The following is a 17,166-nucleotide window of genomic DNA, read 5'->3' on the forward strand; positions in this document are numbered from 1 at the left end:
TTCCCCTACCACACTGGGCTGCCTTATGTTTCCTCCAGTATTGGGGATGTGGGTGCAGAGAAGTAAAGAAAAGTCTTACTTGACTGATGCTATCATGACTTGACTTTTGTGCTCTCTGGCCTCAGTAAATGCTCAAAGATGACTCCTCACCATGGGCCGTTTTGTGGGGTCACTGCATAACCCCCATAGGGAACATTGACATAAATACCTTGCCTCCAGCAATGCTTCTCTTTCAGCAGGTCAGTTTTGCTCTTCACCTTCATCCTACCCGCTCAGTTTCTTCATTTGACACCACCAGCAGCATCCTGCTGAGGCCGCCTCACCCATAACCCCTGGCCAAAAGCCCTTCAGGGAAGTTTCCTTTTATAATTAACCTAGGCCAACTCTACCCACATGCTCGCTCTACATCTGTTCCACAGAAAACCCACATCCTTGACTCTGGTCACTGAAAGTAAAGCTGTTGCTTATATAACCACTTCTTCACTCTGGCATCGAGCCAATTCTTACAGCATCCTGCCCTTTAGATTTCATAGTCTGTTCTGTGAGGTCTACCCTGCTTCAATGGGTATATGCAAACTTTTCTTGAAGCCCTTTCTCTATATGAAAGAAGAGGGAAATGTCACCATTCTCCAGAAACTTGCTCCAGAGAAATTCTCCTTCTTTACCTATTCAATATCAATCTTTTTATTGGATTAAGGTTGAGGAAATTAGTTTGTAACAACCTCCTTTACAAATAGTGCATAACTTTAGCACCTTACTTTGGAATGCAAGAGAAAGTACCACAGTTTTTTTTTTTTTTTTTTCCCCCTTCAACTTTTCTAGGCCACAGCCAAAACTGAGATAGAAAGAATCCAATTATAACATTCTGATACACTGGGGTTTTTTTTATTCCTAACACCCTAAGAAGATATTAGCCCCATTTTATTAGTATATTTTCACAGATATAAAATGATTTCCTTGGCATAATGTAGCTACAACATCAAGTTGTTGAACTCCAAGTCCAATGACTTTCCACTGAAATAAGCTGCTTATGATAAAGAAATTAAAGTTATATGTGAATAAGGCACTTGTCCAAGGCCAGGAAAAGTGAGATTCACTTAGAATGCATGCATTAAATAAATCATTTTGAAAAACTGTACCAACGGTATATGTGTTTCTATCCAAAGCCAGACATAAGGTTCAGACTAAAGTTGAGAATAGCAATTCCAACTTCAATTTGTCAGATACGATTGCACTTCTTGATAACCATGCCAAAGATTAAAGGTGAAAATCCTAACATTTCACCTTTCTACTTCATTGTGAAGCAATGTCGCAGGCTGAGACCAACCTAGGTATCTCATGATTTTTGCTACTTTTTTCCAGCACGTAATTGTTAATACCCAAAGGAGGTACTTCAAAATGGGCTCCATTTCATAGTGAAGAACACAGAGAAAGAATTCAGAATGTGGTGCCCTATTTCCATGTTTCCTTCCTCATATTTAAAAGCCTGTCTGTACTATAGGAAATGCACTTGAGCATTGATCTTGGGTCATTTTTCCCAATAATTGTTCTTTACTGCTTGCCTCTTACACCCCAGCTCAACTCCATGGAAAGAGAGAGTTCCTTTACCTTTTCTCTCTACCCTTCATATATGAAGGTTTTAAACTTTCTCCTAAAAGGGATAATACTTGATTCCATATATGGGCTTTGAAATGTACATTACCTACTCCCCCAAAAAGAAAATTCTAGAAGACATTTTTGTGTAAATTCATTTGCTGGATAGAAGTTTTGAGTGTCATCAGACCCTCAAAGAGGCTCATGAGCCAAGCAAATGAAAATCCTTTCTGCCTAATCCTACAGCTCTACAGTAGTTTCCAAATCAAGCATGCCTGGGTTACTTTACAGTGAACCCTTTAAATCTCATTTTTTCATTCCAGTGCTCCTGGTTTGTTTCTGAATGCTTGTTCGTATGGCCCTTTCCTTGGGATAATACTTCAGAAGCTGACATTATGCCTAGTCAGCACCATCATCATACGTTTCATAGAATCTATTTAACATTGAATTACCACTTTTGAGACAGAACTCCAAAAGTCATAAGTCAACTGTGTGCTAATGAAGTAGCAGTTTCTTTCATCATTCTAAACATATCCCATTTATTTAGTCATATTTCTCAGCCTTGTGTTTCCACGTAGAGAAACTCCAGTTAAGGAAAGACTGGCCCCAAGCCCCACCACTTAATTCACTCCTTCTCAAAGGAGAAGTAATCACGTACTTCATAGGTCAGTTTGCGAGGAGTAGTTGAGCATGTTTAGCTCATCCCTTTTCTTTCTGTTCTTATTTGATAATTATGACTAATTGTGTAAATCCATCTAATCCTCAAAGGAGATGTAAGAAAGTCATTTAAATGCAAATTAAAGTCTTATTCTACATTCAGCTTGATCAAAATGACATTTTGATTTCTCCACATTGATCATTCATATCTTATTTCTGTATTGCTTCTGAAGGTGGACTCAGGAAAAAAAGGCATTATGTATTGGCCCTTAAAAACTACATCATCACTCAGACTTAATGTGGTCCTTCATCAGAACATTCTGGAATTTGAATTTGAAGGCCTAATTGTCTCTTTTAAATTTAAACATGACTGTGGACTTTAATGATTTCTCTTTTCATTCTTTACAGGGACTTGCTGAGTCTCCTTCATTTTACTCTGTCTCATACATCAGTTTTTCCAAGCTCATAAATTTATATCTAACTTCCTATAGTCATTTATTAATTCTGTAATTTTAAATTGTGGTAACCAATATTACAGGACTTAGGGGTCAACATTTGTTTTATTGTTTTCATATGCCCCATAAGTTCTTCCTGGAACCCCCAGACTTGGCTGTGATCTCTTCTCTTGTGGAATCCCAAAGCACTTTGAATCTTACCATATTAGATCTCTATTGTTATGCAAACAAGTTACCCAAAACGTAGCAGCTTAAGACAATAGTAAACATTTATGTTCTCACTCAGTTTCTGTGCATCAAAAATCTAGGAAAAGTTTGCATGGATGATTCTGGTTCAGGGTCTCTCCCAAGGTTACAGTGAAGAAGTTGGCCAGGGCTGCAGTCATCTGAAGGCTACATGGGGCCTGGGGATATCCATTTCCAAAACGGCCCACTCGTAATGCTGATGACAGGAAGTCTCAGTCCCTCACTAGCTGTTGCCACAAGGCCTTAGTTCATTGCCATGTAAACCTCTCTATAGGGCTGTGCGATGAACTTAGGAAATGGCAATTGACTTCCCCTAGAATGGGTGATCCAACAAAGCAAGGCAGAAGCTGCAATATTTTTCATTACTTAGCTTTAGAAGTCATTTCCACAATATGCTATTGGTTACAGAGGTCAGCCCTGTTCAGTGTGGAAGGAGACTGCATTACAGTAGAATTATTGGGGTTTATCTTGGAGCCTGGCTACTATACTCACCTAAGCTTTAAAGTATACTTATTTAATTCTGTGTTATACTCATCTAAATTACTGAACTATTTAAATGAACATTCTCTGTTAGCCATTACTATACTTTCCCTTTTTGCTGTTACTCAGTGTTGGTAGAGCTGCATGCCCTTCTTGAAAGGGGCCAAGCATTTTATTGTCCCTTTAAGATGTAACAGCAAATCAGACTATTGTTTTTAGGGAACACCCTCCACACTCTGATTCCTAAGTTTCTTTCCTTGGAACTCAAAACAGTAAGCAGGATCAATAAAAATTGTTGTGTATCCTACAACTGGGGGAAAAAATGTTTAAGTTCACATGAAACAACTACTAAAATTAACAAAGTATCTGTTCACAAAATAAGCCTTAAAATTTTTAAAGGCTTGGTTATCATACAGAACATATTCTCAGACCATGACATAATTAAGTAAGTAACAAAAGGATACCTAAAAAAGAAGGTACAGTTCTCAACTCATTTCATGAGAATAGCATTATCTGGACACCAAAACCATGTGTGGAGAGAACAAGAAAAGAAAATTACAGGACAACTTCATTAATAATTATAGATATGAATTCCTACCAAAAAAATCAACAAAATAATTCCAAAAATATATCAAAAAGATAATACACCAATATCATGTTGGGTTTATCACAAAAATACAGTACAGTGTTGATTTGCTTTAGAAAGTCAAATAATAGAACTAATAAATTGAAGAAATAAAGCCATATCATCTCAAAAGATGCAGAAATGGTGTTCAATAAAATTAAACATCTATTCATGATCTAAATCACCAGTGGACTAGTAACAGAAGGGGCCTTTTTTAACCAAATAAGGGACTCCTATTAAAAAATCCTGCAACATATATTCTTAAATGATAAGCAACAACAAATCCAATAAATTATTGAAGGTCTTTATGGAGAAAATTATAAAAATATATGAAAAGGCATTAAAGATAAACTAAATAACTGATCTTGGATAGTAAGATTTAATATTATAAAGATTTCAGTTTTCTCCAACTTGATTTATACCTTAGATTCAATACAATTCCAGGTAAAACTGCAAAAGGATTTCCCATGAAACTTGACAAGGTGAATCTAAAATTTATGAATAATTAGGTGTGAATATAGAAAAAAAAAGGAGAAATATGACCCTTATGTCACTCCATAAATAACAAATAATTTTAAAAGGTTTAAAAATATAAATGTGAAAGGCAAAACTGCAAGAGGTTTTAAGGCAACATAGGATAATATTTTTGTAACATTAGAGGTGATTTAATGAACAAAATGTAAAAATATTGATAAATTTCAAAACAAAATTAAAGATTTTCATAAAAGACACAATAAAGAAGATTAACCACAAATGGGAAAGGATATTTGCTCATAATTGACAAGGTCTAATATTCAGAGTATAAGAAATTCTCCTACAAATCAATATTTAAAAGAAAAACAAACCAATAGAAAAACAGGCAGCAGACTTAAGTACTTCCAAAAGAAGAAATCCAAGTGGCCAATAAGCAAAGGGAAAGGTGAGCAACTTCATTAGTATTCACGGAAAGCAAACTAAGAACACAATGAGATACAACAACAAATGCACTAGATTGACAAAATTAAAAGTCCACAATGGGAAGGTTGACAAAGATTTGAAACAATAGGAACTGTCATACACTGCTCTTGGGTGTGTAAATTGGTACAACAACTTTGGAAAACAGTCTGGAACTATGTAATAAAATTAAGTATAGGCATAACTAGCAATTCTACTTCTAAAAGTATACTGTAGAGAAATCCTTAAATGTGCATTACAAACGTGTAAGAAAATTTCTAGCTGAACAGTACATAACAATAATGATAAAAAAAGAAAAAGAAATACCTCAAATTCCCATCCATGGTAAAATGTATTAATAAGCTGTTGTATATTCATTATTCATAAAATGAAATACCATATGACACTGAACATAAAAGAACTACATCTACCCATGACAACATGGACAAATCTCAAAACACAATATTTGCTGAAAGAAGTCAAGAAGTATTCACACATTTCTTTCAAATAAAATTCTAGAGCCATCTAAACTAACCAAGAGACTTTTGAACAAAACATATAGATTATAAAGAAAATAAAGGGAGATATTAGATCAAAATTCGTCCTACAGATTACCTCTGGGACGAAGTCATGGGAGGGATTCAACTTGGGAGGAAGAAGTAATGGTAATACTAAAGTACTTGTAATATTTGATTTCTTAACTTTGTGCTACCAATAGGGATGTTTATTTTATTTTTTTAAACTCAACGTAGGTGAATTTATAGACTCTTTGGTATGTATGAAGTGATTCTAAATAAAAAGTGTAAATATAAGTTTTCTAACAGTTGTTTTAGAATGGTGAACATCTTTAGAAATTGAATTATCAAAGAATATAAATTTTAAAGAAAATCCTATTTGGCTCAGGAAGTCTGTATTTTAGTCTGAAGTTTAAAATTATATTTAAAATAATCCATCCTCCTTATATTACTTTAATAGATATTCTGTACCCTTAAACTACTTTCAGAATATTTTAGAATGGAAAAGGTGGATTGTTTTAAATGGATATATAATATAAGCCATGTCATACTGTTATTTTGTCACAAGAGGGACTAGATACTCAGAAAGTACGGTTTTCCCTTTTGGTCTTAAAAATATTTTTCTATGTTAACATTTATGTTTTATACACTGTGTATTACTGTCAGTGAATGTGTTGTAGATTGTAGTATGGTTATATATTTCATATCAGCAAAAATGTTAAGAGAAATAGTAGTTTACCATTTTACTTCTGAATAGATAGAAACTGTGTAGAAATTATTTAACTTATTAAGGTATTGCTGTTTTTTGGTAAGTAGAAGAAATAAATAGAATCCAAGTCAACATCCCCTGGTTACTAATACTTTTTGGATCAAATCTGGGGGAAAGAAGGGAAGGAAAGAGTAGGGAAGAAGGAAGGAGAAAAAGAGTTTATTTGTGCTTTTTACCATACCACAACTCCCTCTAGTTTACTTGAGCAGGAAAAGTATATTAACCATAGTAAAGAAAGAAAAAAAATGTTATTTTCATTTATTTTACCTTGACTTTTGAAAATATACATTGGTAGTATGGACCAATAAATGTTCTGTTCTAATTTATAATAATGCATGAAACCATCATACTTCTCTTTAAAAAAGTAAAAGGATTATTTTTTGTGACACTATCCATTCTGCAGATGCTTTGGGAGGTCAGTTCACATGTGAGGCACTACTCTTTTCCCAGGTGCCATTTCCTTCCTCTTCTCATCGGTCCTTTGAACACCTGGAAAGGGCTGGTTTCTCACTTCTTCTTCTGTTTGTCTGGGACTTTCCCTGAGCATTTTCCTCCATCCCGGGATGGCTTCTACCTTACCCCTTCCCTGGAGTTATAACGGGGAGTTGTCCATGAAGGAATTTAAGGGCTCAAGGAATAAAAATCACATCAGTTTAATGTTTTTATGTATTAACCATTTATACTCAGACATCAGCCGTAAATCATACAGACAAATGTATTCAGGTTTTTTTTATTTCTATGGCAATAAATTACCACAAACTTCTGGACTTAAGCCAACACAAATTATATTATCTTACAATTGTGTAGGTCAGAAGTCCAGGATATCCTCACCAAATACCATTCTAGACCAGTGGTCCCCAACATTTTTGGCACCAGGGACCAGTTTCATGGAAGACAATTTTCCCACAGTGGAGATGGTTCAGGCAGTAATGCGAGCGATGGGGAGCGATGGGGAGCGATGGGGAACAGCAGGCGAAGCTTCGCTAGCTGGCCCGCCCCTCACCTCCTGCCGTGCGGCCCAGTTCCTAGCAGGTCCCGGACCGGACGGATACCGGTCCACGGCCTGGGGGTTGGGGACCCCTGTTCTCGACAACTTTGATATGATTGATGGATAGCTAGTGGGTGGCCCCTAAAATTCCTTCTGTATGCTGCTATGGGCTTTCTCTTTCACCTAGTCTACCAGCAGGATACAGAGGAAGTCAAGAGATTAGCAGGCTGTGCTCCTTCTTGGAGACTCTAGGGGAGAATTCATTTCCTGCTCATTTTAAGATGTTGGCAGAATTCGGTTCCTTTTGGTTGTAGGATGTAGGTCCTCGTTTTCTTTTAAGGATGTCTAGAGGCCACAGCGTTGCTTGATTTGTGACTTTCTCCTCCATCTTCCAGACTAGCAATGGTGGGTTAGGTCCTTCTCCGATTGCAGCTCTCTGACCCACTTTTCTTCAGGCATCGTCCACTTTTAAGGACTCCTCTGACTACACTGAGCCCACCCAGATAATCTAGGATAATCTTCTCATCTCAAGGTTTTTATTAATCCCAGCTGCAAAGTCCCTTTTGCTATGTAAGGTAAATGATTTACAGATTCTATGGATTATGACACGGACATCCTTTATGGTGGCAGAGGAGGAGTGACCATTATTTTGACCACAAGGAAAATAACTGCTTAAGTGAGGAGTCTGTAAATCTACTTACATGAATAAAAATTATTTTAAAATATCATGAAGACATTTTTCTTTTTTTTCCAGCAGTCATTATTTATAATTACATCAGAAGGCCTAAAGCACAACTGATATGCAAAGTTTCCTATGACTCTTGACCATTCACTCTATGCTAATTTTATAGCCCAATATGTTTCCCAATTGAATGTCAAGTTGAAAAATATGTAGTCAATTTATTATCATGAAATCCAGAAGTGCAAACAATAGGCACCACTTAGGAGGGTGTGATTTTCAGAAACTTGAAGAATGGAGGCAGAGGTATGGATAGGTGAAGGATAAGCACTAAGTATTTTTTTTCCCAGATTTTCCCGTATTGGTCATACTGTTGTCTAAGAGACAGTCCTATAAGATCATATATACAATGCTATCTACATTGACTAGCAAAACGAAGGGCCAACCCAAGAAGGAAGATAGATGTGAATCAGCAGAAAAGAAGGCTGAATTAGATTAAAAAAAAAAAGAATAATAATAACATGTGTCTATTCCTACCAATATCATTTGAGGGTAAGCTCCCCATCAGGGTCACTTCCTATTTTTATCATCCTTGTATACACAGCACTAAGCACAGTACCTGGCATATTGAACGCATTAAATAAATATTAATTATCTTCAAATTAATTGTTTTAATTAGAATTAAACAATATTTATAAAATTTTCTATGTGCAAGATACAGTAATAAAAGTCCCTCATGTTTCCATTGTTCTCTATACTTTTCAGAGCTTTTTAAATGAATTATTTACCTAATAATGATATGAGGAACATTGATAAGACCTGGTAGTTAAGGCAAAAACTTGGCATCAAGAAAAATGAGAGACCTTTGTCCTCTACTATTAAATCCTTGTCATGTAACTGGCTCGTTTGCGGGTTCTAAAAGTTGCTAGGCGTTTGCAGATGCCTGCTCCCTTGGTTTGGGTAAAAACTCAGGGCTTGTGGACAGTGAAAATATTTTTAGAAAAAAGTTACCTAGATAAATAGGCATCACTCCCACCTGCTGTAGCCCGTGTGACACTATTTAAGCAGCCAGTGACATGCTGAAGAGCAGGAAATAGGTTTTAACCTGGAGGTCCCAGTGCTTAGTGCAGCTTCTCAGATAAAATACTAAGTGAATATAGGAGAAAATGAGAAACCTGCAGCGTTATGGTAGCAGAGGCATTTGAGCGCCTACTGTGACCCAGGCCCTGAGCCACACTCTGGAAGTTTTCATTTAATCCTCACCCAGCATTAGAGGTTGTGGGATCTTAGTTCCCGGACCAGGGATCGAACCCGGGCCCTCAGCAGTGAGAGCACAGAGTCCTAACCATGGACTGCCAGGGCATTCCTTCAGACGACAGTACAATCTTAAGCAAAGGTAATGCCGTTTCTCCAGTGCTTCAATCAGCCTGGGAGGCGTCTGCTCATCACTGATATCCAAAATTTCACAGGATGGCAAAGGTGGAAAACTCTGCAAAACCACTTCTGAAACCAGCGGTTCTGTACTGAGTTATTAAAAATAATAAAAAGTTACACAGGAGGGAAAGAGTTATTCAAACAAGTTTAATACTGTGATAAGAGCCCCAGTCCAGTTAACATTGTACCTTGTTGGGCTGTTATAATACTTCCTTAAAAACGTGTTATAAAGAAGGAAAAATGAAAAAAAGTTATAGTATATAATAAATGTCACTTACAAAAAAAAAATCCTTGTCAATCTGACAGTACTTAATTATAGGTTTTTGAAAACAAAGACTATTTCTGACTTATTGATCCCAAGACAGCTACAAAAGGAATCATACATAGTACGTACATAGTAAATGATAATAGGAAAAAAAAACGTAGATTTTTTTTTTGTAGTTTTTATTCATTTTTAGTGTTTAAATTATGTAGTATAATACTGACAATATAATGCAAGTAATTAGAAAGAACAAAAGAAGCTATTGGAAATGCTCTGAAACAAACCTTTTTTAACTCTTTAAGCTGTTGAATATTGATGAAGTTGTCTTGAGAGGTAATTAGTTTATCACTGAGATTTTCCAGTGATGAGCTCTATCATTGCTGGTCAAAAATTGAAGCAGAAATTCTTACATTTGGTGCGAGAATTAACTTTAAGACTCTTTCCTATTCCAAAACTATTTGACTGCTGGTAATGTTCTATTTCTTGATCTGGGTAGTTATTGTGCTTATGATCTGTATATGCCTCATGTTGTTCACTTAGAAAATACTTATCCTCTTTTCTGTGTGTATATTATGTCAATAAAAAGCCTAACAAATCTGTAAGTCAACTCCCTTCAGCTGTGAGATAAGTCACTTATTTACATAGCCTTCTTAGCTTCTCCAGCTAGCAAGGCTGTCACCATGCTCAGGGGCTGCCATTTAAACTCTTTTTTAATTGACTCTGAACTAATCAGCAACTTAATTTGATCCATAAAGATCATGATGCAGTTTTAAGATCTCAGGACTCCCTTGGTGGGACTCTGGCCCGCCCCACTGAGATGGCACCTGATGACCTTTCATGAAAGGAATATGGATTTTGCCATGCTCTCAGAGGAGCTAGCAGTTATTTTTCTGTTGCCACCAAAAAGAAAAAAAAAAGAACAAACACCCAAAACTAACGGAACAAAAACCCCCAAACCTCTGTGGCTCGGGGTAAGTGCTCGGGGTAGATTTCTATCTTCATTAGGAAGACTGAAAACGTCTTTTAATTCCAAGGCCAGTGTATATTATGCATTCACAGCTCTGGGACCTTTTCTGTTAGGATTTTGACTTGATAGCACTAAGTGATGGCAATAACAAATCAAATTAAAATGTTTCTTTTTTTTTTTAATTAATTAATTTATTTATTTATTTTTGGCTGTGTTGGGTCTTCGCTTCTGTGCGAGGGCTTTCTCTAGTTGTGGCAAGCGGGGGCCACTCTTCATCGCGGTGCGCGGGCCTCTCACTATCGCGGCCTCTCTTGTTGCAGAGCACAGGCTCCAGACGCGCAGGCTCAGTAGTTGTGGCTCACGGGCCCAGTTGCTCCACGGCATGTGGGATCCTCCCAGACCAGGGCTCGAACCCGCGTCCCCTGCATTGGCAGGCGGATTCTCAACCACTGCGCCACCAGGGAAGCCCCCAAAATGTTTCTTTTTAAAGAGATAATTTATAGAACATACAAACTGTAAGGCCTCCTGTAGGATTTTTTAAAATTCATTTTAATAATGAAGTATTTTTTTCCCAAACAATATTTGAGTACATATAACAAACATAGACCATCACATACAAAGCTTCTCTAGGTAAAATCTGAGTGAAGACCTGAGAGGCACACTTACCCCACATTCAGTCTTGGCATCAGCATCCTTTCCTCCCCCTCCTTTCCCAGGAGAACCATTCTAAGGGAGAGGTTGGGGAAAACCGCTGACCTAGTGCAATCTTCCTCAATTAACAGAGGAATACACCCAAATCTGAAGAGGGGAAAGGGACTTACCCAAACTAAACACTCAGCAGATTGTTATGTTGATAAGACCTGGCTTTTCATCTGGGCTATTTGATTTTGGATAAGTTATTTAATTTCTCTAAGCCTCAGTATCCTCTGATATAAAATGGAGGTAGTCAAACCTACTCCAACAGATGTTGAATAGATAAGAGGTAGTGTCTGATGCATAGTGGGTGCTGATGAATGAGAACTATCACAGTTATTCCAACTCCAGAAGAAAGTCCCCAGATCTGCATGAAATAAAAGAGCAAAACTAATGATTGATAACTTGGACTTTAGCTTAAAAATATTCTTTTTCGCTTGTTTCAGGAAAGTAGTAAATCATCCAAAAAGGCGATTTGGTATCCCCATGGATCGGATTGGTAGAAACCGGCTTTCAAATTCCAGAGGCTAATTGATTCCAATCGTGAGTACAATTTGAAGAAATATAATACCTGCAGGCTTTGATTAACATTTCACAATGGGCTAACTGATCCATCTTGGTTTGTAAATCCCCCTTTTGATTCCTTAGCTTATAAATTCGCTTTTTCAAACATTTCTGTACTTGATTAGTATATAGATGCTAAATAATTTAAATGACATTAAAAAGAAACCATTCCTAGACCTACTTCACCCTAAAATAAAAGATTTAGTTATTCTCACAGACTTCTATGTAATTATTGAATATTAATATGCAAAGATTAAAATTCTAATAAACAATAAATCACTTTCATAAATATAGATAAATGTGTAGCAATCCCTCTACTATGAAGAAGACACATTCTAGTGACACACACAATTTTGTTGCTAATAACTACATTTCCAGAATTATCATCATGAACACAGGAGAGAGAATGGTGTCGCAGAAAGGGTATTAGCCAAGGAATCAGGACATGTAATCCAAATCCTGGTTCTGTCATTCATTATCTCATTTCCATCAAGATACCTTATTTCTCTACAGCTTGTACATTTAGATAGTAACATAAGGGTATTGTAGAGATTAAATTAGATTCTTGTACTAGTCCCAGAATGTATCGGACACACAATACGTGCAAGTGATAACAGCTTATATTACAGTTCTGAAAATTAACTCTGTGCTGAGTCCTATACTAGTGCTATACATGCATTGTTTAATTTACTCATCAGGTTCCATAAAGTAAGTACTGTTACTCTCCCAACATCTTGAGAAACAGTACAGTGTAAGGGGTAAAAGTGCCAGGTAGAGAGCTCAGGCTTTTTGGGTCAAATCCCAGGTCATTTATCTGTTAGCTGTGGCAACTTGCTTAAAGTCTAAAAACCTCTTTCATAAAATGAGGATAATAATAATTTCTACCACATTGCATTGTCCTGAGGATAAATGAACTGATATACATTAAGCACTTAGAATTGTGCCTGACATGTGTTAAGCACTCAATAATTATTATTATTATACAAATAAGTGGAAAGCTTAGATATATTAATTAACCCACAATGCCACATAGCTAGTAATTGATACAAGTATAATTCAATTCCAGAAAGCTTAAATTGTTAGCTTATATTTTAAACAATATATTTAATCACACATATTATATGTTTTAAATACTGAATATTTGTTGCATATAAAATCTAGGCAATGTATTTTCTCCCAATAGGGCTTACAGAGGGTGCATTCTTCCTCACAAATAGATAAGACAACCCAGAACTGCTTTGACAATTTCAGGCTACAGAGAGAAAACTCTGCTTTCTGCTTTTCTCAAGATAATCCTCAGACCAATGATGCCCCAAAAGAATCACATTAGCCTTGATCCTCTTTTAATTTGTCATGTCATTTTTTTCTCCTCATCAAATACTCTCAACCACAATGAAAAGTCAATATTTTACCTGGACTTTCTCATTCTCAGAATGACTTATTTAAAATAAATATTTTTCTCTGTGGAGTCGTTGATCAATGAAGTTAAGAAGTTACTGAATGTCCATAAATAATGGGAGGACTTACTGAATACACCCAATATCACTGCCTTTTGAGCAGCACCATCTTCAAAACTCAGACTGGACTGTCTTTATATCTAGAGATACACCAAGTATGGTCACTCTTGGGGCTGTTAACAATCACCACATTATATCTGAGTAGGAACTAACTGCTATCAAAAATCAAGTAACTCCTTGAAATTAGGGCCACAATCCTGTAGTTTCTTGAAGTATTGAGAACGTTATGACACTGAGGTTAAAATAATTAAGTTCAGTTGGTTTCCACATGTATCCTATCACCTTTGCAACCCTTGATTATCACCCATTTTAGTATTTCTGAATTCATCCAAAACAGGTTATGATAAAAAGAATCATACAAGAAACTCATTTTTCCTATAAATTTTTATATGAAGTTTTAGACCATAAAAACTCCAGAGAGCTACTAAACTACAAAAAGGCCGTTGAATTAACATAATGTTTTCTGAATCACTGTTGAGTGAAATCCAAATTAGTATATTATGTCCTTCACTTAACAGACTTTACAGAGTATCATGACAATCACTGTCCTTATTATTATAACCTCAAGAGAGTAATATCACAAAAAAAATGTTTAGAAAAGAACTTAACATCCCATATTTTCTCTTCCTTTTTTCAATCATTGTGTGTTCACCTGCTCAACCATCGTTTCTATTCCTTACTTCCTGCTACTATCACCAAGATTTCTCAGACATTTTTTGACTTCCTCATGTGAAGTTTCATGTTTTATATTTATGAATAGTAAAAGCCATCAAAATATATTTCTGATTTCCATTCAACTTTTCAAAATTACTTTTGCTATGTTATTTCTTATTGTCACAATATTCCCTTGAATTAAACAGGAGATGTAATATGTGAATCATTTAATAGATAACTTGAGTCATTAAATAGTGTTCACATAATCACGCAGCTAAATCTTTTGAGATTCAAGAACATAAAGTCTCATTTAACCTAAATCTTTTTTTTTTTTAAACGAATGAGAACACGGGCTTTGAGAGGAAATTGATTTGCCCAAAATTTTACAGACTTTTGGACAAAGCAAGGTATAGGACCCAGTCTCTGGACTTCTAAGCCAACATTCTCTTCATAACCCATAAGACCTGTGTGCTAAATTGTTATTGTTAACTTCACTGATTAACCATTTCTTAAGGAAACAGAAACAGTATCTCAGACTTCATGAAAATCTTTGTTTCACTTCTGTGGGAGTTGACGTACACTCATTTGGAGCAATTTTATTTGTGGGTTTTCACCTTCTGGATTTCAATATAAGTCTTCACACTAAAAATGAAACTGGTAGTAATCATGGAAGTTTTTCTTGGTTTGAAATCAAGTCTAGATACAGCTGCCGTTTGTTACTTAGTTTCCAGAACAAATGCTAATCTCTTCCCTGATAGGCATTTTGGAAAGGAAGATAATCTGATTTTTACACAATGTCCTCCTCAGATCATTAATGTATTGGACCCAAGTTTTGAGTTTTTAATAGGCTTCAGTTCTAAGCAACTTGAATTAAGAGTGGTAAAGTTTCATAACTTCTCTAGATACAATTAGCAAGTTCTAGGTCTCTGTCGTTGAAATCAGGATGCCCACTTGATGAAATGTGATAGAAATATGACCATCAATTGTGTTACCCTGGCTGCCAAATGCCTTAAGACTTTTAATAATGTGAGGCAAACGTTGCTGTATTATACTGACAATTTTTATTTTAGAACAATATTGACACACTATCATTCAGATAAATTAACGTAACTCTCAAATAACAGAAATATTGTGTTTAAATACCAGTATATGGTTGGACCCTTTAAAAAGAGCAAAATGTACAATAATTATCACATGTTAATATAACAATAGAAGTAGTAATCAGATTTTCTTTATCGTTCACTTGTCATGGCAACATCCTTTGAACCAAGACTGAAAACTCAAAATAAATAGAGGTACCGGAAGAATGGAAGTGTGGTTTCAGCATAAGCGCCTAGCTGTTACATTAAAAATATCCTTTTTTAATAAATTTTGATCTGAAATTATCATTTTGCATTATTGTCTCTGCAATAAAAATATGGTGCATAAGTAAAAGCTATAATGAAACCTCACGTAATTAGAGTTTTAGCTCTTCTCCACTGAAGTTGATGAATTTCCCCTTATCTACAGAGTTCACATTAGCTTTAACATTTTCAACTTTCATTTTTGCAGACACAACTTCCTTGGGTGAAATGTCACAGAAATATGGAAGATGCTTCGGTGAAGTTCTTCACACTCCTTAATGATTAAACTTCTAAGGAACCTTCTATAATCCTTTCCAGAGCTTTAACTTCAGTTCATCCCATCACAGTATTGTTGTAACTTCAATTAAATTGTGCAGATAATTTCAATGTATGGATATATTTTAAATATATATTTTAGTTATTCATGAACAACCTAGTTGGCCCCAAACCTTACTTTTCTAAGAAACACAATACAGTGAAACGCTTTCTATGTGCATTTACCATTTACATATATTATTGAAGAATAATAACTGAAGACTGATTTCTTTCAGTAAAATTTAGGTACAATCCATTTGTTCATCATTGGGGAACAAGGAAAGACAATGCTGTATAGTTTCTCTTGAAGTTTTACTTCTCTCATATCCTTTGTCTGTGAGGCTCTTGAGTAATGATTATGAAACTAGGCTTCTCTTATATTCAAATGTCAATCCAGTTCAACCAAATAAAACACAGTCCCAGTTCCAGAAACAAGAGAAAAATGTCTCTGAGCAGAAAAAAACAGCAGTAATTAAGCCCATAAACTTTATTCTCTCAATGAACTGAGAAACACTGCAGGTAAGAGCACATTGACTTAGAACTAGGAAACGAAGGATATTACTCATTTGCCAAGTTTGGCTATCTTATGTCCCCTAAAAACTTTCCATTTCTCTAAATTACAACTTATAGTTAATTAAGAGTAGCGGTGGCTGATTATGAGAACAACTACACACAGAAGTAACAGATGAAAGTATGGGGAAGTCAAAGAATCACCAAGTAGGAAACCACCAAAGCACTTGGGGCCAGTTAAGTTCACCTAATTTTAGCACAGTATATTTTAACACATTACAATAAACAGTCTTTTTGTTGTTAATCACTCATCTAAGAATCCATTTAATTTGTTTCATACACTGTGTTTAATAAAGCATTGAAGAATATATGAGAATGATTTCTTTAAAAAGATTCAAATTATTTTTAATTGGCCTATGAAAGCATAAGTTTTGGTATTCTGGAAAGCTCAGCTCTCAGCAAAACTGTGTTGTTCTTGTAATTTAGACGCATGAGCCCATTGTGCATTGGATATGCTTTCAAAACATAAATATAACTTATTCCTTGGACCAGAGATTTAGCATAAGTCAGCAGAAATTTAAAAACCCTCTGAAAACACTTCTTTAAACCCTAGTAATCACTGTCAAACAGACCTGATATGTGGGAAGAAAAAAGTTCGGTCAGCAGAGCAAAGGTTTATTTTAGCCTAAAAAGGAAGACTGTGGTGAGAAGGTATAGTCATATCAGAAGAAGAGGAGAGAAATGGGTTGTTGTTGATTTTAACTAAAAATGAATTAACGTACGATCCAAATAACAAAATAAACTCAGACATAGTGATGAACATACGCACTTAGAATACAAAGTGGTATTTTGTATATAACTTCTCCTTGAGGGGGGAAATGTTCTAACTGCTGAAAAACTTTAAGTTTAGGAAAAAACTGAAAATGAATGATTCTTTTAATTGTAATAGAGGAGCCTTAGCAAAGAG

General features: G+C 35.6%; 1 protein-coding gene across 2 annotated transcripts in view; it reads left to right on the plus strand.

Moving 5' to 3' along the window:
* The window catches only part of OSTN (osteocrin), a 46,651-nt gene extending 30,890 nt beyond the window's left edge, over positions 1-15,761 (plus strand). For both annotated transcript variants that reach the window (XM_082461598.1, XM_082461599.1), the window contains exons 4-5: positions 11,743-11,839; positions 15,583-15,761. In XM_082461598.1, the coding sequence (XP_082317724.1) occupies positions 11,743-11,827 (85 nt within the window). In that variant the 3' untranslated portion in view covers positions 11,828-11,839; positions 15,583-15,761. The remainder of the gene's footprint in view (positions 1-11,742; positions 11,840-15,582) is intronic.
* The last annotated feature ends 1,405 nt before the right edge of the window (positions 15,762-17,166 follow it).

Source organism: Balaenoptera physalus (assembly GCF_965194825.1).
Source record: "Balaenoptera physalus genome assembly, chromosome: 4".
NCBI lineage: Eukaryota > Metazoa > Chordata > Mammalia > Artiodactyla > Balaenopteridae > Balaenoptera > Balaenoptera physalus.